Source organism: Megascapheus bottae, chromosome 4 (genome assembly GCF_031878675.1).
Source record: "Megascapheus bottae isolate mThoBot1 chromosome 4, mThoBot2.hap1, whole genome shotgun sequence".
Classification (NCBI taxonomy): Eukaryota; Metazoa; Chordata; class Mammalia; order Rodentia; family Geomyidae; genus Megascapheus; species Megascapheus bottae.
Genome location: NC_143512.1, coordinates 65,415,753 through 65,441,972, shown reverse-complemented (window position 1 = coordinate 65,441,972; position 26,220 = coordinate 65,415,753). Strand labels below are relative to the sequence as shown.

Genomic DNA, 26,220 nt, shown 5'->3' with positions numbered 1-26,220 from the left:
GTGAAGAGTATATTTCTTTTCAAAATTAATTTTAAGGTTTTGAATTTATCCATCTGTGATGTCACCTTTTCTCCCCACCTATAATTTTCATAACTTACCGAATTCTTCCCTCATTCTCAGTTACTTTTTGTGTCTGTTCTCCATTTCACCCCATCACCCAGATCTATATGCTAATGTGATTATCTGATCTATTAATAGGTTCTCTGAGCTTCAGAATTACTCACAGTGGCTGAAATTCTTCCAGGTGTATCTCCTCTAAATTCCACATTCAACTATTTGGCTTAAAATTCTATTATGAATATATTCCATTTTTAGATTGGACTGACCTTCAAAGCCTTTCGTTAAACAGTGTCCACTTTCCTAGCATCATTTCTTGATACTTTCCAGGCGAAGTCCATATTGATTGACAATGTGTCCTTGAATATGAGTCATAGCTACTTCCTTCTTCTCTGTTCCCTAACTTCTCTTACTTACGCAGTTCTGCCTTCTGACATACATGAATTCTCCCTGTAAGTCTCCTGATATTAGTATTGTTGACTAATATTTATTTTTTGTCATATGTCTCCAAGGATTTTAGTATTTCCTTTCTATTGATATACATAGTTCAATATGTTGACAATTGTAAATAATCAGTAAATATGGTAAGATTAATTATTATCACTTTTAATTAACAGTTCTCTTTAGTTCATACTCATCTTCCTTATAGTGATCAAAGTATATTAGTTTTTTAGGTCTTTGGGCTGATGAAAAGTACTAAATATAAATGTGGCTATTTAAAATTTTAAGTCTAATTTTTAAAGTAGAGATGACATGGTGAATTGGACAACTTCCCTGCTTTCAGATTAGTCCTTCCTTAATGGGCGTCATTATAGACCGGGTAGCTAATGGATTTGCACAAATGGATTGCTAGAGATTATATTAGGCCCACAGCTGAGTAATGTAGTAATGTATCCTTCCTCCTTCATATATAAGCTGGTTAACTTGGAGCAGTCACTGAGAAACATTCAAACTCTATTTTCTCAGCTGTAAAAACTAAGAAAGAATATATTTACCTACATAAGCGCTGCACTTTCATATAGCTTTAAGATGGCCTATATATACAATAGTGCATGAATAATGTGTAATAATATAAAGCCAGGCAACCTTCTAAAGTCAGTCATTAAGCAGATATTTATTAGGTCTCAACATTGTCAAGCACTTGCGAATGACCAATGCAGGGAAAGTCCTCACTCTTGTAGACTATATTTTAGGAAAAAATAAAATTTTTATACAGTTATATGGGTTACAGTGACTTAAAGAGGAAATTAGAAATAAGGAAGAAGGGAGCAAAAATTATTCTTTCAATGAATATAGAGGAAAAAGAAATGAAGAAAATATGAACAATGCTTGAACTTATCAGACATATAAGACAATATATAGCTGATGGATATAGAAACTGGGACAAGTTGTAAGTAGGAGATAGAAATGGTATAAGAACCAAACAGAAAGTTATACAAAGGGGTTTCCATTTAACAAAGTGATTTATGAATACAGTACATCTTGATTGGTAGTCGCCCCTTTCAACATTCTCACCCTCCAAACCAACTGTTCCCTCGCTTGCTTTTCTTAATTTTGTAGTATTACCTTGACTTCTTGACTGTATCCCTCTCCTCTTCCTCCTCCTCTGCCTTCTTAAATACTGTGCCTTTAAAGTCAAACTTAGGTAAAAAATGTAAGCGTAAATGTATAAATGAGATCATTTGATAAGCTCAAATATGAGTGGTCACATACAGTTTGGAGGAAATTGACCAACAGTGGAGATGCCCAGAAATTTTATGCTGAAGACAAATTTTATGTGTGTTTATAATGGATGCTTTTTCTCTAGTAACAGAACCTTTTGAATGCTTTCTCATTCAGAAACTTAAAAACCTGATCCCACGCCAAACTGATTTCAATCTGATGCAAGTTACATACAAGTTTCAAGAAAAAGTTAAACACATGAAGGAAGATCTTGACCAAATGCATTTTGAGAAATTGGAAAGATTTCAAAAAGTCAAGGAAGACCAAAGATGTTTTGATATTGAAAAGGTTTTATAGAACAATTTTTTCCAGAAATTTATTAGTATATAGTGTACTGTCTGTGATGTATGCCTATTAATAACACATTGCATAAGAAGTAATATAGCACAAATAGCATTTTCCTGATGCATGCCTTTGCCCTGCCAGCTCTGCTCTTCTTTTCTTGGCCTTTGCTGCTTCTCTTAATTCTCACCCTTGCTGATTGGTACATCCATTTTTGGCTGAGAGCAATAACTGCCACTCCTCATAGTGGCAGGACAAGTTGCTGTCTTCCATTGGTGGAAATGTATGCTTCAACTATGCTAGGATGATGGCTAGCTATTAGCTACCCTCATTTTCAAGTCTGTACCCATTGTCCACATTGAGAGAGAGATAGTGGGCTGTGCTCCCTCTACCTTTCTTCATTCTTTGCGATTTTTTCTACCCAGTCTCATTCCTCTCTTGTAGGGTAAATCTATCTGCTTCCCTTTACAACTATCTGCTTAGGGCATCTTTTAGCTTCTTTGTTATTGCTTGTTCTTTAACTCCTGTTGCCTCTCAAAGTTCTTTGAAAATCTTTAATGATCTGTCCCTTTAAGAGAGAAAGGATATCTGGGATCATTAAAGACTTTAAAAAGAAGTTTAAGTTGCTAATCGTATGGAATGTGTGAACTAAAGGCAACAGAATCGATTCTTCCTATTGAGCTAATACAAAAATCACTTTTGTAATTTATGTGTTTAGGATAATAAGAAATCAATACACCCTGATTACAGCCAGCTCCCTGTAGGAGAGGAGGAAATGATAAGAGGCATGTTCTAGATCTTCTGATTCCATTATTTAACAGAGAAAAGCACTTTCTTTTAGCATTATGTGGTACAGACAGAATACCAAGACAGTAGTATGAGTTGGAACCAAGTGCTGGGAGCCAATTTACATGGAATCAGACCGTCCAAGCTTTAAAGCATCAAATGAAATGCAGAAAACCTCCAAAGAGTTGTAGAAAAGGAAATAAGATGCCGTTAAATATTTTGAAATGCATTTTGTTAATGATGACCATAGAAAATAAATATGACAATAGAGAACCCATTATTTATGATAAGTAAGTAAGTGTTCACGATTAGAAAGTGAAATGAGGACTATTAAATTGTTAACAATTTTCTATGTTTTAATGGTAAATTAAATTTTTTATCATGGGATATAGGTGATAACTTAGTATGTTCCTATCATATCTATTGTTTTAGCAGTAAATTCCTAAGTACTTTTGTCTGTTACCTTATAAATAATTTATTTAAAATAATTTAATCTAATATTAGACTTTATTTCTTTCAATTATTTTTTTTATCTTCTCGTGAAAATAACTACTTCTTACCTACTGAAGAGATGATTTAATAATGACAGATACTTTAATGCTATTTCAGTGTCTGAGATCATTTCTCAACTTACGCACCTATAAGGCTTGGAAAAGCCCCCATTTCTGTGAGGTTCCCAGGACTCAGAGCATTCTTCAGGGTCTTATTTTAGCCTACAGAATATTTTTAGTCTTTTCTTCCCATGATTGAGTAGGTGGTGAAGTTGGGACTGGGAAACAATTGTATTCTTCATTGTATTTGAAACACTTTCATTATCTAGTAGTAACAGTACACAGAAGAAAAATACAATTTAATAGACATCATTTGAGAGTTGTGTTTTATCATACTATGAATGCTACTAACAAGTGTTTCCTGGGTAGACAATTGTGATACCTAGCACAATGCTTACTTGCCAAGTTCTGAAATTTCCCACAGACAAGTTGAATATATGTGTATCTGTGCATGTCTTACCTTGACTATTATTCTGAACAATTACATAACTAAACTAATGTGTATGGGATACTCAGCAACGCTTAAACAGAAGACGACAAAATGAAATAATGGCCAAAATTCAAGCAGCTATCATACAGATTCCTAAACCTGCATCAAATCGTACATTGAAAGCACTTGAGACCCAAAAAATGATGAAAAAGAAAAAGGAGGCACGGGTAAGTGATAAAAGCCATTTAGTAAAGGAAAATATCCATTACTGTTGTGTTTACCTCAATTGAAGAATGGTCCTCCAAATGTAGGCATGTTGGGTCATGTCTATAATCCCCAAAGTGAGGTGGCAGAAGCAGTAGATTCAGAGCTTGGGACCAGTGTGGGCTACATAGTGAGAGCCTCTCTATCTCTGTCCTTTTGTCTGTCTGTCTGTCTGTCTGTCTGTCTGTCTGTCTGTCTGTCTGCCTGTCTCTATATCTCTGTCTCTGTCTCTCTGTCTCTCTGTCTCTCTGTCTCTCTGTCTCTCTCTCTCTCTCTCTCTCTCTCTCTCTCTCTCTCTCTCTCTCTCTCTCTCTCACACACACACACACACACACACAAAATGATCTTTCAAAAAAAAACCTCACAGACAGACCAGACAAACATTTTTTTACCGATCTCTGACCTCGGTACTTCTCAATCAAAGTTTCCCCAGCCAATCCATACTCAATTTATTTTACAGTGTTGTTAACAGACTGTAGCTTTAAGCTAGGCTTGTCAAACACTTTGAAATTGACTGTGTCAGTCACAACTGGTATGCTTATGAGTCTATGATTGCTGATAAAGTAGCGGAAGATGAGTCATACTCTACTGGATAATTTACTGCCCTGGGTAGAGCCAGGGTCAAGTAAGACCCACGTACTGTGTGTGTGCTGTTCCTCCCATCATGTCGGGATCTTTTAGAAATCCCAGAACTGGTATGTAACTTGTTGACTTGTTAAACAGAAGATGACTACGCTAATGATGTTTTCTAAACTGCATCATTGGTCATCTCAATAGGAATTTGGTTACAATTCGTTAAAGAGCAATACTTTGTTTTAGGATTCAGTTCTGGTGGTCTGTATTAGCTTATGTGACCTAAAAGAGGAAGAATCGCTGCCAATTAGTGAACATATATTGTCAGGATGTAGTTCAGTGCTCCATGTCATATTAAACTTGCGAATAATGCCTGAACTAACTTATTGTTTGAAGTAAGTAAGAAGCCTGAGATCCAGAAAGCTGATAAAGTTTTATTCAAGTTTGCCCAGACTGGAAAAGAGATTGTTGGGTTTTTCTGGTTCTTTTTTTATTTTTTTTAAATTTTTTTTTGGTGGGTCATGGGGCTTGTACTTGGCTTGGGCACTGTCCCTGAGCTCTTCAGCCAAGGCTACCACCCGACCTTTGAGCCAAGCCCCACTTCCCGTTTTCTAGAAGTGAATTAGAGATATAGTCTCCGGTCCTTTTGTACCGGGGCTGGCTTTGAATCTTGATCCTCAGATCTCAGCCTCCTGAGTAGCTAAGATTACAGGTATGAGCCACCACGCCCAGCGGATTTTTCTGATTTCTACATCTCTTGCACTTGAAATTAATACACATCTCCTTTTTTAAAAAAACTATGAGCTAAATATCTTATATTGTAATTCTAAACAAACATGACCCACAGAAGCATTTTATAATACCCTTTCATATTTAAGCCTTCCATTTCTTTAAAATGATTGAAGCTCATTAGCAAAGATTTGTAATACACAAGCATGTTGCTAAAGCTAATTTTCATGGAAAAAATTAATAGTATAAATAAGGTTGAAACTCCCAAGACAACAATTTTCTTACAGAAATACTTATATCCAATAGGAACTTGCCTGACTCATAATCTGCACTTTATTAACTATTCTTTGGCTCACTATACAGTCATGAACTCAGTGATTTATGTTAGTCAATATTGTCAATATTCATTGTCTTTTAGGCATAGTTAGCTGAGTCCAAAGTAATACATTAGAATAACCAAAACTACTCTAGCACATAGACTGTAAAGCCTTAGCTCCTGGTTACCTTGAAGCAGAAATGTGTGTCACCTTGTAAACCTGGATGAATCTGGTAAATGAAGATTCCCAATGGATTTTGTAGATAGAACTGATGATGGATTTTCTTTAAAGGATGTGGCCAATGAGATTAGGAACTTTGAGGAATTAATAAAAAAGGATCTTCAAGCAAAAGAAAGGTAATCATAAAACTGTTTTCTGTTCTATGCAACACCTTTGAATATTTAGAAAAAAATTTTAGAACTACTATTACAAGATCTATTGCTATTTCAAGATATTTCACTTTGGAAATTTTCATCAATTAAAGTAAGAAAGGGCTGAGGGAATGCCCAAATTTTAGAACATTGGCTTAGCGAGAGTTTCAAAATCTAGAACTGCATATAAATCAGTAAGTATAAATAAGTACCTTATCAAATAATTCTCATAAATCCTAACAATTTTCTTAAGCCTTTATAAGCAGATGGGGTTGAACTGTGATTTGGCAGCTGCGTAGTTTGGTACCTAACTCTGAAAAGCTTAACCAAGTATTGACCCCGTTGATAAAATAAGCAGAAATTTAGTGGCTAATTTTTGCATAGCTATAATGATTCATAGCATAGTATTTGAAATTTAGCAAACAGTATTTTTCCAGGCATCCTAGTCACAGATAGAGGGAAGTTAAGAGGAGACTTGCCTTATGAGCTCAGAATTGATCTGGAAGCCAGTGACCTGCAAATTATGATCAATAATTCAATACAATCTCTACTATAAATATGAGACTATTATACTGTTAGACATTAGTCAACTGTGACTTTATTCAAGTGTCTTCTAATAGGCATGATGTGTAATTGATACATTAATAATTAAAATACATAGCATATACTTAATAAATATATAACATGTATTATTCATATGTATAGCATATATAATTAATTATATATAACATTAGAACAATGACTATTGCTAACATAAGAATCATTTCTTGGCAAGCAATCTTCCAGAACAATTTATGCTATTGTATATTCATATTTTACTCATTTTAAAAGAGGCATGTGGATTAAAATCAGTGATGGAACAGTAATATACATAAAACATCTTTTTTGTGTATATTTCCTTTATTAATTTAAAGTAGTTATATCTTTGCTTTGAATGATAACTTTTAAATGAGTGCAAATTCTATACTAAGCTACTATTTCTCTCATTAAATTTAATGTGTTTATTTCCTGTGGGGAAGACTACCAGACTCTTCTTGATTCTTTAAGTTTTGGATGTGAGGCAAGGTAAGAGGCCAGGTTAGAACTGCACTTGTGGGCATGTCATGACAAAGAAGTCAACTCACATTTTCTGAGTTTACCATGAGGGCCAAGTCCTGACCTGTAGTAGGAGAGGGAGAATGGTAGTAAATTGGACCAACCACAGAAGTACTGAATCACGCTTATAAGATGGCCTGAGGTTATGAAGGTGTCTAACCCTCACCTGACACGCATTATCTTAGTCTGCCTAGTATACACACAAAGTAGGAGTAAACTTGAAGTAGGAGGCCGCAGAAAGATGAAGAAGGAAATTCTAGAATATCTATGTAGGTTGAAGATCATAGAGGGGAAAAAAAAGACAAACATGATAGTCCTTTTAAAAGAGCTATGCAGAGAATCTCACAAAGAGCAGAAATGACACAAAGCTGTGGATTTTATACTGGAAATCTAGCATTTGCTTCAGTGTTTTTACTAGTGAGTTAACAGAGAACTCGGAACCTTTCAGAAAGGTCTTCTGTAGTCACAAAGAGAGATACGTGATCACATTATTTTTTTTAATCTAAAATAAAAATGTTTGTCTCTAGTTCATCCAAGACTTTTTTAGAAACAACAGACCAGATAATTTCAGATTTGTTAAACACTTATTCGGATGATGACTACATTAAAAAAATCCAGAAGCGCTTGGAAGAAGATGCTTTTGCTCGAGAGCAAAGGGAGAAAAGACGGCGGAGGTTGTTAATGGACCAGTTGATAGCTCATGAAGCCCAAGAGGTAATACATTTAATGCTTGTTAGATAATAGCACTGAGAACTTGACAAAACGTAGTCAACTATATAGGCAAATCTCTATCTCACTGAATATATTATCTGCCACTGTGAATCAAATGTTCCTGGTATATTGGCACATCAAAACAACAAAAAATATTTATAAAGAAACCGAAGCCTACATATTTTCTAAAGAATTTAAACTCGAGTAGTGGTAATGGAATTGTAAATTTACTTAGCTGAATTGTCTGTTTCAAAATCAGTGAAGTGACTGGGTGCCTGTGGCTCACCGCTAAATAATCCTGGCTGCTCAGGAAGGGGAGATGTGAGGATTGTTCTTGGACACCAGCCCAGGCAGGAAAATCCCCATGAGACTCCTATCTCCAAGCAACAACTCAAAAAAGCTGGACGTGTCACTGTGGCTAGAGTGGTAGAGCATTAGCTTTAAGCACAATGAGACTCAAGGATGGTACCCAGGCCCCAGCAAAACAATCAAACAAGCAAAAATCATTGAAGTGATAGATTTTATATCATGTAAATTTTACCACAATAAAAATACAGAAACAAAAAGGAATCTACATCAGATATCTCTAGCTACTGTTACTTTTGGAGGTAAAAGAACTTTTTCGTGAAAACAACAAAGGAAAGTTGGTTGTCCTCACAAATTGTCCGTTAGTGTACATCAGTGCTCTCAAGGTGTGCTTTGTGGATCAGCAACATCAAAAATATATGAAAATTTGAAGGAAACCCTCAAGCTTTCTCATTTCTCTCAGCCCACAGTGAGGAATTAGATCATTTTCTGGTGGTGTCCAGCAGAGGAGATTCTGATGTGGATGCAGTTAGAGAATCACTGGCCAGCTCTCACACACTTGCCCTCCTCTGTGATCCAAATACTGTATGAGGCCTAGAGACTCCATGGGGAGAAGGAATATTAAAAAATTGGAACTCAGAGAACTTGTGATTTACGGAAGCTCTGTGAATAGGCAAGTTCTTGCCTATCCCAGGGAGAAGGTGATTTGAAAGTGGTGGGGAAGTGGATGACAGAAGACAGCGTTTTCCTGGCTAGGTTCAGGGGATGCTGTGTTGTCGATGAGAAGCATGAAGATCATCGTCAGGTATTCACTAACTGAAGGTGGAAGTGAAGGCAGTGGACAGGCATGGAGCTTTGGAAACACTGCAAGGTGAAGTGTCTTTCCAGAGAAGAGACCTCACAGGAGATGCAGGGTTTTCCAACAGCTCTAAGTCACCTTTTCTGACAGTATTTCTAGAAACCAACTCATCATGAGCTCTGTCCAGACAAATGGAATGTTTATAGTTTCCTATTTGAGTGCCTAAACTCGATTCATAATAACTGGAACATTAGGAAAACGGTGATAGACCTGAGTAAGCCTAACTTTATCTCAGGGAAGAAGTTGAGACTTTGACAGTCAAATGGAGACTGTTATGGATCTGTTTGAAATCCTCCCCAAATAGAGTAAATGTAATCAGAATACTTGCATACTATTTCAACTATAGGATATTTTTATCCCTTCTAAATTTGTAGCCTTCCCTGAATACCTAAGTATAACTCATATCTTGGTTTTTGTGAGAAACTATATCTTTCATTCCATTGAATTTTTTGAGAATTAGAATGCATTTGGAATAATAAAGCGACTTCCTATTTTAAAATGTGATGGTACTTTGTGACTCCAAACCACTTTACAAATTCAGTTGGCACCTGAGGCTAGACTCAAGTTTGCTTGTTGTCTCAGATGGGCTTGCTCAATGTCTCTGCTCAATTGGGGTTGGCTGGGCCAGCAGACACAAGATTCTTAGAGCTGTTTTTAGAAGCCTGGTGCCTCTCGTAAGGTTTCATTTTTGGTCATCTAGGCCATGCACACAGTGGCAGTGGCAGACCCAACTGTGTTTTCATAGTTGTACTTTTTAGATTTTATCTGATGTCCCATTGGTCAGATCAAGTTAATGGACACTTCCTTTTTTCATATTTAAGGATTAGAGCAATAGGCTTTGTGTTTTGATGAGATTAGCCATAGGGTAACACGAAGGCTGTGAATAAAAAGACAAGAAGAACTGGAGGGCATTTTTACACTTTGCCACCACTTTCACTACTGAATCTTGAAACCAGTGACTTACATTATACTGTTTTAACAGTGAGAGTCCACCTAACCCCAGTTAGAATAACTGTCATCAAGAAAACAAACAAATGCTGGCAAAGATACAGGAAAATGAAAACCCTAAAAACTATTGGTGAAAATGTAAATAAGTATGGAAATCAGTATACGGTATCTTAAAAATTATAATTAGAACTACCATATAAGCCAGCTATACCATTCTGGGGAAAGTAAATCACCACACAATGCATAATACCTATACACCTGTGTTTATTGCAGCACTATTCACAAGAGCCAAGCTATAGAATCAGTTATAGGCTCACTAATAGATGAATGGATCAAGAAAAGGTGGCGTATTATATGATAATGTATTTGCCACCAGAATGAAGGCCAAAATTGTCCAAATTGTCCTTTTCAGGAACATGGATAGAACTGAAACTTTTAGATTACATGAAATAGGCCACACTTAGAAAAACAAATGCTATTTAGTTTTTTTCTTATATGAAATTGGCATCTAAAACAAATGCATTGATAAATCAAGTCATGAATGTAAAAGGTAAACTAATGAGTACAGAACCAGAAGGAGGCAGGAGGGGAAAAGAAGAGGGGCAAGAAGGAAAAAATGTGATTAAAGTTTATTCTATACACATATGTAAAGGACATATGAACCACATTTTAAAAATTTGTAAAAGTGTTTTAAGATGGGGATTTAAGAAGAGAGGTTCATAAAAAGTTGTAACCGACTACAGATGTTTCAAACTTGTAATCCTAGCACCTCAGAAGACTGGATTTGAAGATCAATGTTTAAAACCAGCCCAGGCAGGAAAGATTTTGTGACTCTTATCTTGAATTAAAGTGGAGCTATGGTTTGAGTGGTAGAGTACTAGCACTAAGCAAAATGCTCAGGAACAGTGTCTAGTTTTAAGTCCCAGAACAGGAACACACACACACACACACATACACACACACAAAGTTGTAGAGGAGGTATGGTTAAATATGTATCTATAGAAATATCACAACTCCTCTCACTTTGTCAACTCGTACACAAAATTAAAAATTTTGGTAGGTAGTGGGTTTAACTCAAGGACTCAAGTCAGCTAGGCAAATGCTCCAACACTTGAGCCACATCCACAATCATAAAACTATTTCTTTCCAGTTCTGGTGCTTGAACTCAGAGCCTGAGCACTTTCTTTGGGCTTTCACAAGACGAGATCTCTACCCTTTAAGCCACAGCACCACTTCCAGGTTTTTCTGTGTACGTGGTACCAAGGAATCAAACCTGGGTCTTCGTGCATGTTGGGCAAGCACTCTACCACTAGGCCAAACTCCTGGCCCCACAAAATTAGTTTTTAAAACACATGAAACTGTTTAAAACTTCTATAACTAGACAGATCATATTATTCAAACTTTCTTACAACTTTTTAAAATAATTATAAGAAAAATATATTTCCATTTCAGCTGAACTGTATCACATTTCCAACAAAGTTTCAGGTGAAAGTTTCATAAAATATTATAGTTTGTGTCTTAATTCTGTTAAATAAATTAATTCTGTAATCTTGTAAAGATAATTTGAGACAGTGTCTTTAATAACGCAAAGTTTTGTACCTAAATCATTGGGCTATTAAATGTCAAACAGGACCCCATTGAGAACTATAATTACTTCCTCTCTCCACATGATGTCTCTGTTTAGACATTAAATGCACTTGTTGGGGTTGGGAAAACTATCTTCCACCTAAACCTGTCCTTGTGCCCTGTCAAGAAATAGACCTGCAACTCTTTTTTGCCAAAGCAGCCATGGAATGGTACATCTGGGAAACCACACCCAGATTCACTGTTTCCAAGTTGGGATTTTGCCATTCCCCTTTCTATTCTACCTTCCCATCAAACAGCAGAGAGTTTATCTGTTTTTGAGACTGTGACCACACAGGATTTTTTTCTTAAGACAAACAAATATACATTTCTACTTGGTCTGTCCTCTCCACTCACATTCTGTTAGTTTTAAACTTTTCCTCATATTCCTAGTGAACAGTCCCTATGGGGAGTGACAGGTCTACTGTCTTTTCTTGGATAGCTGCATCTATTTTATAACTAGTTGCTACCTTAAACTATCAGTATCATATTTCCAACCATCTGAAACTATTCCTATAACTAATCAATTATGTCAGTGACTTAGAAAACCTTGAAGAGAATGTCTAATTTATTTTAGTTGCTTTATGTTTTGTGTGTGTGTGTGTCTGTGTGTGTGTGTGTGTCTGTGTGTGTCTGTGTGTGTGTGTGTGTCTGTGTGTCTGTGTGTGTGTATAGGTCATGGGGCTTGAACTCAGCTGGGCCCTGTCCCTGAGCTCTTCACCTCAAGACTACCACCCTACCTCTGGGCCTGGGCATTGTCCCTAAGCTCTTCAGCTCAAGGCTACTGCCCTACCCTTGAACCACAGCCCCATTTCCCATTTTTTCCTAGAGATTAATTAGAGATAAGAGTCTCAGGTCCTTTTGCACCCAGGCTGGCTTTGAACTTTGATTCTTTGATTCTAGGATTACAGGCATGAGCCACTGTACCCAGCCTTTGGTTGTGTATAAAGGGTAAAATTTACTTAAGGTAATTGTGAGATTCAAGACTGTAAAGTTTCTACATACTAAAATTATTGTGCAGCATCTGTTGGGATTTTTTTTTCTTTTTCAGCTTGTGTTTTTGACATGTTCACATTGGGATCAAATAACAGATGGATTGATTTAGGGGGATGTGATGCCTTTTATAGAGTCTTTGTGTGTAGACCTGTTAGCCTATTGGAAAACCTGGACTTGGCTTTGAGAAATCATTGGCCTTGGCTTCACAGGAGGCCTACCGGGAGGAGCAGCTGATTCACCGGTTGATGCGCCAGTCCCAGCAGGAACGCCGAATTGCCGTGCAGCTCATGCATGCTAGGCATGAAAAGGAAGTTTTGTGGCAGAACAGAATTTTCCGGGAGAAACAATATGAGGAAAGACGTCTCAAGGATTTCCAGGATGCTCTTGATCGAGAAGCGGTAAACAAAAATCTCCCTTAAAAACCTTCTTAGGTTCTCTTTTTTAAAAAACTTTCTACAAAGTTATGGTAAAGAAAGCTGTCTTATGTTATCTATTGCCTAAGAAGAGTTATTTTCTTATGTGATCTACCTACCATCATCCCATTTTCATTTCTTCGTAATGACACTACACTCTCTTCCTTTAGCCTTGAATCTTCTGGTACCTAAAAATATGATGTTCACCATCTGTCCTGTAGTCATGCGCATCATGAATTCATGGGCTTGTTTCTCAGGTGCTTCCCCATGAAAGTCCTGTAGGCAACAGTATTCCCTGAGTTCTTCTAGACTGCTAACAGACTGAACCTCCCATACTATTAGTTGGTAATGAAAACACTTGGTTTGCCTTTTCTTGATTATGTGCAATAGGTCACTATTATCTTCAGGCATGTTACATTGCTACTTAAAAAAATCCCCAATGATTATCTGATCTTTTCCTGTATTTCTATTCTTGCCACAGATGCCCAAAGGACTTCCTTTTTCTCCAAAGTCCATTATTGTTACCAGCTAAACCCTGATGTTGCTTATTCTAGGTGACTAGTCTCAGCTAGTGACAGCTCTGAGCTGTTTCAACAAGACACTGTGGGGTTTTTTAATAAACAATTTCTGGCTTTATAATAGATAATATTCCTAAGATCCATATGGCATTCCTCTTTCTTTCAGATCAGAATTAGTCATTTACCTGGGTACTTGCAATATCATTGAGAATCTCTTCTCCAATCCATTCCTTAGAGAATTTTTTGAAGTCTATTTTGATGACCACTATCCTGTTTGGAATCCTATTCTTGGTTTCCAGCAGCCACATATCTGTTCCCGATCCTTTCCTTCTACCCCCTCCCCAACCCTGGCTCTTTCCAGATGCCCAAACAAGGCATTTCTTGCATCTTTCCTCTTCTGGCCATGTGCCCTTATCCATGTGCCTTGTCTACATCAGGGTTTCCTATAGTGTAAGCCCCTACATTTAGTTTTGATCTAGTGTCACTTGACATCCACTGCCAATTAGTCATTTATCCCATTAGTATGAAAGCTCAGGAGTGATCAGTTTACTTCTGGTCAGTATAGTTTCTCAAGCAACTGTTACCATCTAAAGAAAAAAGAATGAAAAAGAGGTTAAGGAAATGGGGGAACTTCGTGTTTTTTACATTAAGGAGGTTTTTAAAAACTTTGTTTTATATTTATAGATGAAATTTGCTAATTTCTTACTTTATGGCAATTGGGTAGCCATTCTACATTAAGACAATCCTGGTCTGAAAATTATGTACCATCAATATCACTACTATTTAACTATAATACAGTCTAAAAATTTCTTTGAGCTTTTGCTTTAACTACTCTATGCTCATTGCATGCATATAAAATCCTTGCAATGGTCACAACTAGACTCTGTCCTTTTAACATTTTAAGTATCAGGAAAAAAAGCTTAAAACACTTAAAAAGTTCCAGTTTAGGAAGTGGCGCTGTGGTTCAAGTGGTAGAGGGCTATCCTTGAGCTGAAGAGCTCAGGGACAGTGCCCAGGCCCAGAATTCAAGCCTCATGACCGACCAGAAAAAAAAGGTCCAGTTTATCAATTCTGCAGCAAGAGCAGTCTGTTCTATAAGACTCAAGAGTGCAAGCTCCCAATCACTGAGATTTATTACCTCCCACAGGCTTCCTTTTTCCTTTCCTTTTTTCTAAGGTAAACTACAGTCGACTTACTGTAAGAAGACAGGAAATTGTAGTGGGCTGAGCCAAGCTGATAGTAGATAGAAAAGAATAAGAAGACTGAATAGCTCTAGCAGTTCATTTTATGTAGCTTTCTAAATGGGAGAAAGGAGATGAGTGAAAGTGTAGAAGGGAGGAAAAGAGACAGATGATAGGAACAAGCAAAACTGAAAACTGTTCTCCTATTGTCAGGGATGTTTCATTCTTTCCAAAGTTTTGGTTCCATCACATCTCAAAATTTTCCACACATTTCACTGTCACTATAGCAAACCAAACTGATGATCAATTTTACTCTCACTATCTCCATAATGCCTGCTCTAACATTCTTGATGTCTTAAATTCATTCTTCCTCCTCACACTTCATGAAGCATGCCATAAAGCTTCACACCTAACATATTCTTTCTAAGTATAAATCAGATCATACTGAAAACAGAAGCAGTAGTGGTACCCTGGAAGTCCTCCCCTGGAGGTGATGAGTAGACAGCGCTGTCTGCAACCTGGCACAGACTTGTCAATTTCTCTGTGATTTGTGGCTCCTTGTAACAGAGCATCTTTAAGAAAGCCTGAATATCTAATTTATTGTTTCAATTTTGGCCAGTCAGGCCTTTTTTTGTTGTGTTGTAGTTGGTTGATAAAGGTGGAATATTTCTCACACTGTCTTTGCCATTGTACTCAGTAATTAACGTAGAAAGGGAGAACATTCATGATTAATCTTTTTCCTTTTGTAAAGATTATTTCCATTTGATTTATTGGCATTTTAGCTATTGACTTATGGCATTCGTTTCCTTTTTCCCCTTCATTATTGTTAAGTAGTTATATAAAGGATTTCCCATTCAGTTTTTGAGTTTATGAATATAGTGCATCTTGATTAATTCTCTCCCCCAACCTTTCCAAACCCACATTGCCCTCATGTTTTTTAAAGTTTTGTAGTATCTACATTGAACTTCATGGCTGCATTTCTCCCACTTTTGGACAATGATAATGACTTTGAGAATGTGTTTTCGCATTATTAGGCTCTGGCAAAACAAGCCAAGATTGATTTTGAGGAACAAATCTTCAGAGAAAAAGAAATTCATGAAAAGATTGCTGTAGAAAGAGCTCAGGCTCGTTATGAAAAGCATTATAGAATTTGTGAAGAAATTTTGGATCAAATACTTGATTTGTCCACTAAAGTGGCAGACTACCGGATGTTGACAAATAAGTAAGTAAAGTTAATGTGGTATGGAAACACCACCAACAACGAACAATGTGGGATTGCTAGGTAGATTAGAGGATTCAAAATAAAGAGAGGTGAAAATTTCATGGGAAAAATAGGACTTAAAATACTGTCTAGGAGGGCTGGGGGTTTGGTTTAGTGGTAGAGTGCCTGCCTAGCATGCACAAAGACTCGGATTTGATTCCTCGGTACCACATATACATAGAAAAAGCCAGAAATAGTGCTGAGGCTCAAGTGGTAGAGCTCTAGCCTTGAGAAAGCCCAAGGACAGTGTTCAGGCCCTGAGTTCAAGGCCAAGGATTGGCAAAAAAAAAATAGTGTCTAGGAGATCATACTTACTGAGTTGATTCTCCCACCAGCTAGCATTATTTGAAGTGCATGTGTCTTTTTCCATTTAACAGTGTATTTAAAAATCTTATCTAAGTTATTTTCAACTTATGAAGACAATTATAACAATTTCTTTGAAATAATTAGAACTTTCTAGAACAGTATATCATCTGATGATTGTATTACTAATTTAAAAATTATTTTCATTTTATCTTATCTGGAAAGAATCAACATATTTGCAAGGAAATTCCCAAAAATATTTTAAGATGAACAAGCCAACATAAAACCCAAGGAAAACTGAAATTAAAACAAAAAGGGTATCAATGTTTGTGAAGTAATGTACCTTCTATCTGGTGAATATAATGTAGCCCTTCTATTAATTACAATAAAAAAGAAAAGAAAGATGAATAAGCCAACATAAAACCCAAGGAAAACTGAAATTAAAACAGGAGATAAGAAATATGGAACCATAAATATGTAAAGTTTTATCCATGTGGCCTTGATTATAGTAATCCATGCAGTATTCTCTAAATAATGAAAGAGTAAGGAATAAACTTAAACAATTATATATAGGCATCAGTAGGTTTCTGTGGTACTGCAACTGAGCTTACTATTTGGCAAAGGACAAAAGGGAATGCAGTGTCACATTAGTTCTCTTTCCGTCCTAGACCCCTACAAAATATAAAGCTCTTCTTGTCATGCAGTTTAGCATCTCCATTTTCTCATGTGATCTCAGGAAATATATGACTTAATGTAGCTGATCTAGTAGAGAAAATCTTCAGTACTCTTGCAAGCAAATGCAGTATCTAGTTCACAGGCCTATTTCTAGTTCTTAGCTGCAATTTGGATGAACTGACCCTACTGAAGACATATGTGAAAGCCATTCCATCTAAAACAGGATAGTCTTTTCAGGTTTCCCAGGATGAGGTATTCCTGAGAACCTGCAATGAAAGGTAGAAAAGCCAAACAGCCCCCAGGGTCAGAAGGCAGGAGACAGAAGAGGGAAAGCATTTGCACACCCTGACTGGTTCAAAAGGGTTTTCCCAGCTCTCCCAGTCCTGTGCCAGAATCTAGATCACCACCATATAAACTCTTTTAAATGAAACAGAACGGTGAGGACATTTTGAAACTAAAACTACTCAGCTGTAAAATCAAAGTAATTACACCAAAGAACAAAAAGATTTGAAAAAAATGAAGATATAAAGATGTGGTTTTAGCTTCATGTAATTCTATATACCCCCAAATTTTTTTAAAGTGGGGGGGAACTGGAACATGGCCTAGTAGTAGAGTGCTCATCTAGCATGCTTGAAAACCTGGGTTTGATTGCTTGGTAACACATACACAGAAAAAGCCGAAAGTGGTGCTATGGCTCAAGTGGTAGAGCTCTAACTTTGAGAAAGCCCAAGGATAGTGCGCAGGCCCTGAGTTCAAGGCCCAGGACTGGGGAAAAATAGTTATGAGGAAGTTGGCAAAGAGATCTTTGTGAAAGGATTTTGAAAGAAAAAGTCAACGGTAGACTAAATATAGAAAACTAACAGTAAGCTAATTTACAAAAAGCTAAACTGTACAAAATAAAGTAGACTGGTTTATTTAAACAAATAAGGGCCCGTCATTTAAAGTTAATACTTAAAAGCAAATTTCATTCTTCTCTGGGACAAGGGAATAAATGAAAGTTGTCTGTAATAGAGAAGAAGCCTACTCCCCTTTTCAAAGAATGCCCACAGCAGACACTATAAATAGTGGTAAAATACTGACTGTAATTAGCGACATGTCTTACTGCACTAGCTTCTTGTTCTTAAACTGTGTTTTTTAAATGAACCAGATTAGCATTAGTCAAGGTTGGATGTTAAGAAGGATAAGGGAAGTAAGTATTTATGTAAAAGGAGGAGGTGAGAGTTTCTGTGGTAATGGAAATATTCTTTATCTTAACTGTGCCAAAGTCAAATTTTGATTTTGATAACAAATGCTAGTTTTATAAAATATTATGATTAGAGTTCACTGGGTAAATTGCATGTCTCTACTATCTCTTTTTCTGAATTTATAATTATTTCAAAAATTAATTCAAAGAAGATCAAAGTTAAGTTTCAATAACAATAGATCAAAACATAAATAACATATATCTGCACAGTTTTTATTGGCTTCTTGCCTTGAGTATATTGTTTAATATGAAATAAGTAATTATGCCTGCATTAGGTTCTAGTAGCTGTGAACTCTCTGGAATTTAGTTGTTCTGAAGAATGCAAGTTTCTTAATACTACTAGTACTTCTGAGACAATTTAGACAAAAAACAGACCACATAAGCTGCATTAATATTTAGCATGCATAGCCTACATTTAGGATTTTAGGATTCAGTTTAGGAGTCATTTCTTAAAAAAAAAAAAAATCCTGGGAGTTTGGCCTAGTGGTAGAGTGCTTGCCTAGCATGCACAAAGACCTGGGTTTGATTCCTCAGCACCACACATATAGAAAAAAGCTGGAAGTGGTGCTGAGGCTCAAGTGGTAGAGCTCTAGCCTTGAGAAAATCCAAGGACAGTGCTTAGGTGCTGAGCTCAAGCCCAGGACAAGCAAAAAAATACAAAAAAAAAACTTGCCTTGAGCTAATAAATTAAAATGAAATCATATACATTTATCCTTATTGTAAATTTCTCACTCACATCTCACTTGTATGTATGTATGTATGTATGTATGTATGTATGTATGTATGTACTTTTGCAATTCTTGTTGCCCTCTTCCCTAGAGTTTGTTGTTTGAGATGAAACAAGGATATATATTTGTATTATGTCCCAATAGCTGTGAACTTAGCTGTGAACTACGTGGAACTTAGATGGTTTGAATGAATGCAAGTTACTTAATACCATTAGTTCTCCAGACTTTCTCATTGCCTGTGCTATAACAGAAAAATATATCTAAAATTAATGACCATGCTCATAAAACCTGAAGTTTCAAATTCGGATACCAAAATCAAATGACTCTGAAACCTTAAATGCTTTAGCATTGGTATTCTCTTATGTACAGTGAATAGATGGCTTGCTTTCCAAGATTTTTTAAAGGGAAAAGTGGTGTATTTATGTATAATTTTCAACAGAAAAATCTAATTTGCATGTATCACCTATAATACCAGTCATTATCATTGTGTATATGTAAACCTGTAAACTAATATCTGAGAGGATTGTTTCCAATTGTCTGAAGAAAATGAGTCAAATATATAAAAGACTAAGATAATCAAGGATTAAAGTGTGCATTTTACTAAGCATTGACTCTTTTCTTTTTTTATTTTTTGCAATAGTCTGATACCATATAAGATGATGCATGACTGGAAGGAACTGTTTTTTAATGGAAAGCCCATATATGAACAAGCCGGGCATGGGTTCCCTAAGTCTTCTTCAGGACAGCTCATAGAGCTGGAAAAAAGAGACCTGCTAGATAGCAACGATTATGAAGACTACAAGGTACATAAAGATAAGAAATAATTACAGCAAATGCACCATAATAAATTCTTTTCTCTACACAGTTAATTTTGTAATACTACTTTATTTCATTTCTATCTAATGTCATATTTGCTTTTTCCATTGAGCTGATTTATATTTATGGTACTAACTTTATATGTTTAATGTATTTGCAATCTATTATCTGTTATTTGTAATGCTACATTTCCCCCAAAATATAATAACAATCTAAAGCCAATCAAACATAATACATTGGGCAATAGATATGAACATTTTTTTCTTTTTCTTTTTCTTTTATTGTTGATATGATATACAGAGGGGTTACAGTTACATTCATCAGGTAATGGGTACATTACTTCTTGAACTTTAATACCCCTTCCCATGTTTTTCTCCCACTTTCCCTCCCCCCATCCTTCCTACTCATCTTCTTTTAAGAATTTTTAAGTGCTCCACTAGCATTTTCATTGTACAAGCTCTCTATATTTGATTCAAATATCACTATCATGAAGTGTGTTAATGTAGCCTTTAATGTAAATAAGGTCTTATTTTATGAGCAAAATGGAAATGGAGCAAGTTAAGGTTTTATCAACATAAATTTGAATTCTTATTGAAAAACTAATGAGGCCAAGTATATTTTTTTATGTTTCATGTAATCAAAATTATTTTATTTTTGAAAAATTACACATATTTGTGGAGTTGACTATGATGTTCAATATATTTATATGCACACATATATGTACATTTATGTGTTTAACAATTGGAAGGCTCCCAGCAGGTAATATGGAAGGGGATGGAAATGTACACTGTGTACTACACCACAGCTGTCAAGAAATCTTTGAGGTTAGACAGACCACAGTTCTATTACTGGCACTGCCAACTATTGAAGTGACTAGTCATTTACATACTAAGAGACACAGTTTCCACGAAATGACCACCATAATAACATGATTGCCTCATTTTATTGTTATAAAAGTAATGCATGTCTTTCACAACTCACTTCTCCCCTGTCCCATTGCCTCTCACCCTTAGAACTGAAGATATTTAACATTTGATATACATATGTGAAAATGAAATTATGGAAGGAAAATGGAAAGGTTAGGCTGGGAAAGATGGGTAGAAGTATGAAAGGGTGGACATTGATCAAGATTTGTTGCACTCATAAACTAACATGTAGAACTGAAACTCCTTTTTATACCTCCTTAAAAATAATACCTTTTCAAGTTGTAAAAATAGTTTTGGGATACATGTTGGTAAAATCAGCTATGGAACATACAGTGAAATAGCTCATTAGAAATATTACTGGATGAGTTCCACAAGAATAGCTTAAGAGCATAACAAAAACCAAAGTCCAGTAAAAATTATTCAACCAGATTGCCAACTAATAATTAGTAAATAATAAGTATTTATTGCACAATGAAAAAAGAATGAACTACAATAAACAGGGAACATAAATCATAACTGATATATAAATAGTAAATAAAGATAAGCTGGGGGAGAAAGTTGAAGAAAGAATATAGGATTATAGAGCAAATATTTCTTTAGGATGGACAAAGACTTCAAGGAATACATGTGGATTTTGCTTCACATAGCTTTACATTATACTGTGACTAGTATGTTAATCTAAATTGTAATGACACATGATAAAAGGTTTTTGAAAATATCAAATTATGTTACATTACTTCTTTCCATTACAAATTAAGAAATCTTTTTCATTGACAGATTAAAATATTTATTTGGTATATTTTTCTGATTCTTAGAATATTTGTTTCTCATTTTTTCTTAAACAACTTGATAAGCTCTTATGTGTTTTTTTGTTTTCATAAATAAAGAGCCCTGATAGGCTACAGCTTAGCAAAACTTTGTATTTCTACCTTCTTTTCTTGCTTGGGAAATGGTTACCACAGGAACATGTCTTACCCACATCCTGAAGCAGCTTGTATGTTTCTTTCTCAGGAAATTGTAAAGTTTTGTTAGGAGTTTGTGAATGCCTGGCAGCACAGTTTATTTTGTGTAGAGCTTTGTGCTTGTTTGCTAGAAAAGATTTCCTTAGGGTTTCTAATATGTGTTTACATGCTTTTTTTCTTTAATGGAAAAATGTGTGCTGTGACTTTTTTCATTATTTTCTTCTCCTCTTTTAAGGTTTTGTCTTTTAAGGAACTTATCCTAAATAGTCCTATATATATGAATAAAAAATAAATATTTCAACTTGTAAAACATATTACTGGTTGTAAACTGTCTGTAAACAAGATACAGAAGGGCCAAGGCATCCTGGCTCAGATAATAAACAAGTGTCTATATTTCTCATTACTGAATTTGTTCATGATAAATGCCTAACTTAACAGGTAGTCTTAAATAACCTTGGACCCCTAAATGTCATCCCTTAATGATACACCCCAGTTGCGAGTCCTGCCTGGGGTGTAAGCTGTTGTTCTTTTTTTTATAATTTTTTATTGTAATTAATAAAAGGGTTACATGATATTTGCCAGATAGAAGGTGCATTAATTCACATACATTGATACCCTTTTACATGAAGCTGTTGTTCTTAAAACTTAAAAAAACAGATTTTGCTCATGTGCACATTGGATTTAAGCCACAAATATTTGACTGCCATTTATTTGCATTGTTTCCTAAATCATCATATTTTTAACATAGAATATCTATATATGAGGAAGCATTTCTCAGGGAATGGTTTTTCTAGGAATAGGTTTTCTCCTAATAAGTATGCCAGAATAGCATCCTGGACCGTAGATCTCACTGGATGCCCAGGCAACTGCTACAGGGTAGTAATAATGAGTTCTTGAGTAAAGGCTGGAGAAGGGACCTGAAAACCCCAGGGACCATCAGGTAGTCACATCAAGAGATCAGATGCACAGCCCCACATGGAGCCAGTGGTTTGCAATTATCAGTGACTTCGCCTTCTACACTGCTGTCTCCCAAATGGATCTTACTGGAAAAGCAGTCCTCCTCTAGAGTACTTTGTTTTAACTTAAGCTGCTGTCTAGCAGTTACCTATTGAAGAGCTGTCATCAGCCCTTTATTACCCACAGATTCTACATCCAGATATGTGAACCAGTCACATATCAAAAATATTTTAATTGATTGATCGGCTGTAGAAGGTTGGAGTTGGAGACATGGAAACAAAGCTTTTTTTAAAAATAGTTTTTAGGTTTTGACGATTCTGTCTTCTTTATATATGGTGTATTCACATGTATATCTTTGGGAGGGTGGGGGAAGGAACCGAACATGAGGGAAAGGATTTCATGAAAGTGAAGCAGTGGAACCTGATGAAGACAGCAGGGTGGGACTGGGAGAGAATGAGGAAACAGAAAACACTATGCAAAAAGAAATGTACTCATTATCTGACTCATGTAATTGTAACCCCTCTGAATGACAATAAAGTGAATTAATTAAAAAATACTTTAATTGAATCTGTACTGGCCATGTACAGTAATTTTTATGTTTTACTATTATTTCCTAAACAATATTGTATAAAGTATCACTACTTATATAACATATACATGATAATGGGTATTCTGATTAATCTGGAGATGATTTAATGTATGCAGGAGAATGTATGCATCATGTAGAAATACTACATCAATTTCTATAGGCGACTTGAGCACAATGGATCTTGGGATTCACAAAGAGCCCATTTATACTCAGGGACCATTGTACTAAAATGTAATACAAAATTAAAATGAGCTCACAAAAGAAATTTCCCCCAAACTTAGACTTTTCTACTCTTTCTAAGTGTCTGTAGAACTCTGTTGTATATGCCAAGAGCCAATCTGTGGTTAAAATGCGTAATATTAGAAAGGATGTTATATATCTAACACATTACCTATATTATTTAAATTCCTTTGTAATGATTTTTTAAATTGCTGTTATTTTTACTTATAATGAAAAAATTAGAGTGTCCATCATTCATATTTGTTTGCTATTGATGACATAGATTAGAAAGAATTCTTTTTTTTTTTTGGTTGTGGGGCTTGAACTCTGGGCCTGGGCACTGTTCCTGAGCTCTTCAGCCCAAGGCTACTGCCCTACCACTGAACCATAATGCCACTTCTGTTTTTCTAGTGGTTAATTGAAATAAGAGTCTCATGGACTTTAGTGCCCTGGCTGGCTTTGAACTGAGATCCTCAGATCTCAGCCTTCTGAGTAGCTAGGATTACAGGTGTGAGCCACTGCGCCTGGCAGATAGAATTAATTCTTGTTCAGAGTGTATTCTATCTGAAACCAGGTGAACTAGAAGACATTTAAGGATTTTTCTCAGCTTTCTACCATTGATTTTCTGGTTTGTGTTCTACCTATTGGGTCAAATACAAGAGACAGCTTCTATGCATCAAGTTCATTTCAAACATTTGCTCAGATTTCTTATTTGGCATTATAGACTAGAATACATGACTACAAACTTTAAAGGCTCTATCTTGGCAGCTAAATATAGCAGGAAGGCAATAACATTGATAATCTCAAGAAACTTCAACAGATATTAAGCATCTTTGAATTTGGGTGTTTGACAGTGCTGAAAGCTAGAAACTCTCACACTTGAAAGACCCTCATCCCTCATCTATTTTCCAGAACTCAGAGCCTGCTAGCTACAACTTTTGATACACTGAATCTGTACTAGTCTTGAAAAATTGGTCAGTGTCATGTCTAAGCCTTTTCTGGGGATACCTTGCCTTTAGACCTCAGTAGTTAAAAGGGTGGCAGTTGCTATTACTGTGAAAGAATGAATTATCTTTAGGAAAATTATCTGTGAGTTTAATAGTTTAAAGAGCTATACCAGGCTAGGGATGTAGCTCAGTGGCAAAGAACTTGTCTAGCATGAATAAAACCCTCAGTTTGATCTCCAGTACCGGAAAGAAAAGAAGAGAAAGGGAAGAAATGGGAAAAAAAGTAAGGAAGGAAGGAAGGAAGGAAGGAAGGAAGGAAGGACCAGGTGTGCATACATATTTACACATTGTATGACCACACAGAAGTATATATATATATATATATATATATTATACATACCTAGATCTGCCTGTCTGATTATCTCTGGTTGGTCAATAGCAAAAGATAGGTGAATTCCAAGCTTCTGGAAAAATCGATTTGTGCAGGAAGATTATCTCATTGGAAATGATTGTGAGGTAGACTGTCACTTCCCTGATGAATAAAGCATAGTTGGAACAGTTCATGCACAAAATGTATTGAAATTCTCAGGACAGTCATCAGCTACTAGAATTATCTGAAGGCTTCAACAAAGGGAGATAACTGAAATGAGGTCCAGTGTAATAGTATCTATAGGATTTGGAGATCAAGAGAAATAGAGCTTTATACTTGTTTTGTTTAACTAGACTATTATATGTTAGGCAACTATAGCTCCCAAAGTGTTCTAGTACACTGGCAGTGCCAGAGTGATTTAGCAGACCAAAGAATTGAATTAAGAGTAGAAACCTGTCATTTGGTGGTGACTAAGCTACTCCTCTAATGGTTTCCTGAGTTACTTTGAACACAAATGGACACAAAATGATAGGCAGAAACTCTAAGCCCACTGTTTTCCGTGGGTTTATCAGCGAGTTCCAGTAGCACTGTAGAGTAGGTTTGCAGTGGAGTTCTCGGTTCCTGAGTCCCAATTGCCCCATTATCAAATGCATACAAGATAATTGACTATGGCCAGTTAAATTTCCCTATAAACAAAGGCAAACAACAGATGGAGTTTCTTGCCTTGAACGTTTTTCCTTGGTTGAGGGGAGTAGTTGGCACTTGGCTTCAACTCAGTTCTAATACTCACACTGTTTTATGACTCCTCGTTCTTACTCTTCCACCTAAGACCCACCCCTCAATTGGAGCTATTTGCTGGTCAATAGAAGATAATCTCTCAAAATTTTTCTGCCTACATTGACTTCAAACAGTGATCCTCTGTGTTTTAGCCTCTTGAGAATTTAGAATTACAAGCCTGAGCAATAGGTGCCTTTCTTGAGTATGTTTTTATGTGTTGGGTTAGAATTAAACGTGGATATTTCCATACGATTATGTAATAAATTGATCTAATTGGAGAACTTAAGAATACTGCTGTTTTGACAAAAAATGATTTGGTTACTGAGAAAAAGGCATATGAGTACCCATGTTTTAAATTTATAATAATTTAAAATTGAGATGTATCATGAGTGAGCCATGTCAGGAAAAGATTGATCTGGTGTGTCTTTTTATGGTAAAACTGATTGAATATATTTATGATCTATCAGTTTTGTAGACATTACTTTACCAGGTAATAATTGTTTCACTGGATAACAATGAGCTTATAACAAATAAGTTCTTTCATTTCACTTGTATATTGCTAAAACAAAGCACAGAGCTGGTTCCAGGCTTTGATGGGGCTATATGAATGGCATTTGGTGATTCTAGTGTCACATACAGTAAACAGAATTAGGCTGAACCTAAAGGTCACAAGACAGGCAGGCTTATGGCTTTTTTAAGACATGTATGGATGGTT

General features: G+C 35.9%; 1 protein-coding gene across 1 annotated transcript in view; it reads left to right on the top strand.

Moving 5' to 3' along the window:
• Spef2 (sperm flagellar and cilia associated 2) overlaps positions 1–26,220 on the top strand; it is a 148,734-nt gene that overhangs the window by 19,763 nt on the left and 102,751 nt on the right. Inside the window, exons 4-10 of the mRNA XM_090332052.1 lie at positions 1,897–2,067; positions 3,915–4,055; positions 6,003–6,067; positions 7,705–7,891; positions 12,830–13,018; positions 15,767–15,954; positions 19,583–19,745. Coding sequence (XP_090188178.1) covers positions 1,897–2,067; positions 3,915–4,055; positions 6,003–6,067; positions 7,705–7,891; positions 12,830–13,018; positions 15,767–15,954; positions 19,583–19,745 — 1,104 coding nt within the window. The remainder of the gene's footprint in view (positions 1–1,896; positions 2,068–3,914; positions 4,056–6,002; positions 6,068–7,704; positions 7,892–12,829; positions 13,019–15,766; positions 15,955–19,582; positions 19,746–26,220) is intronic.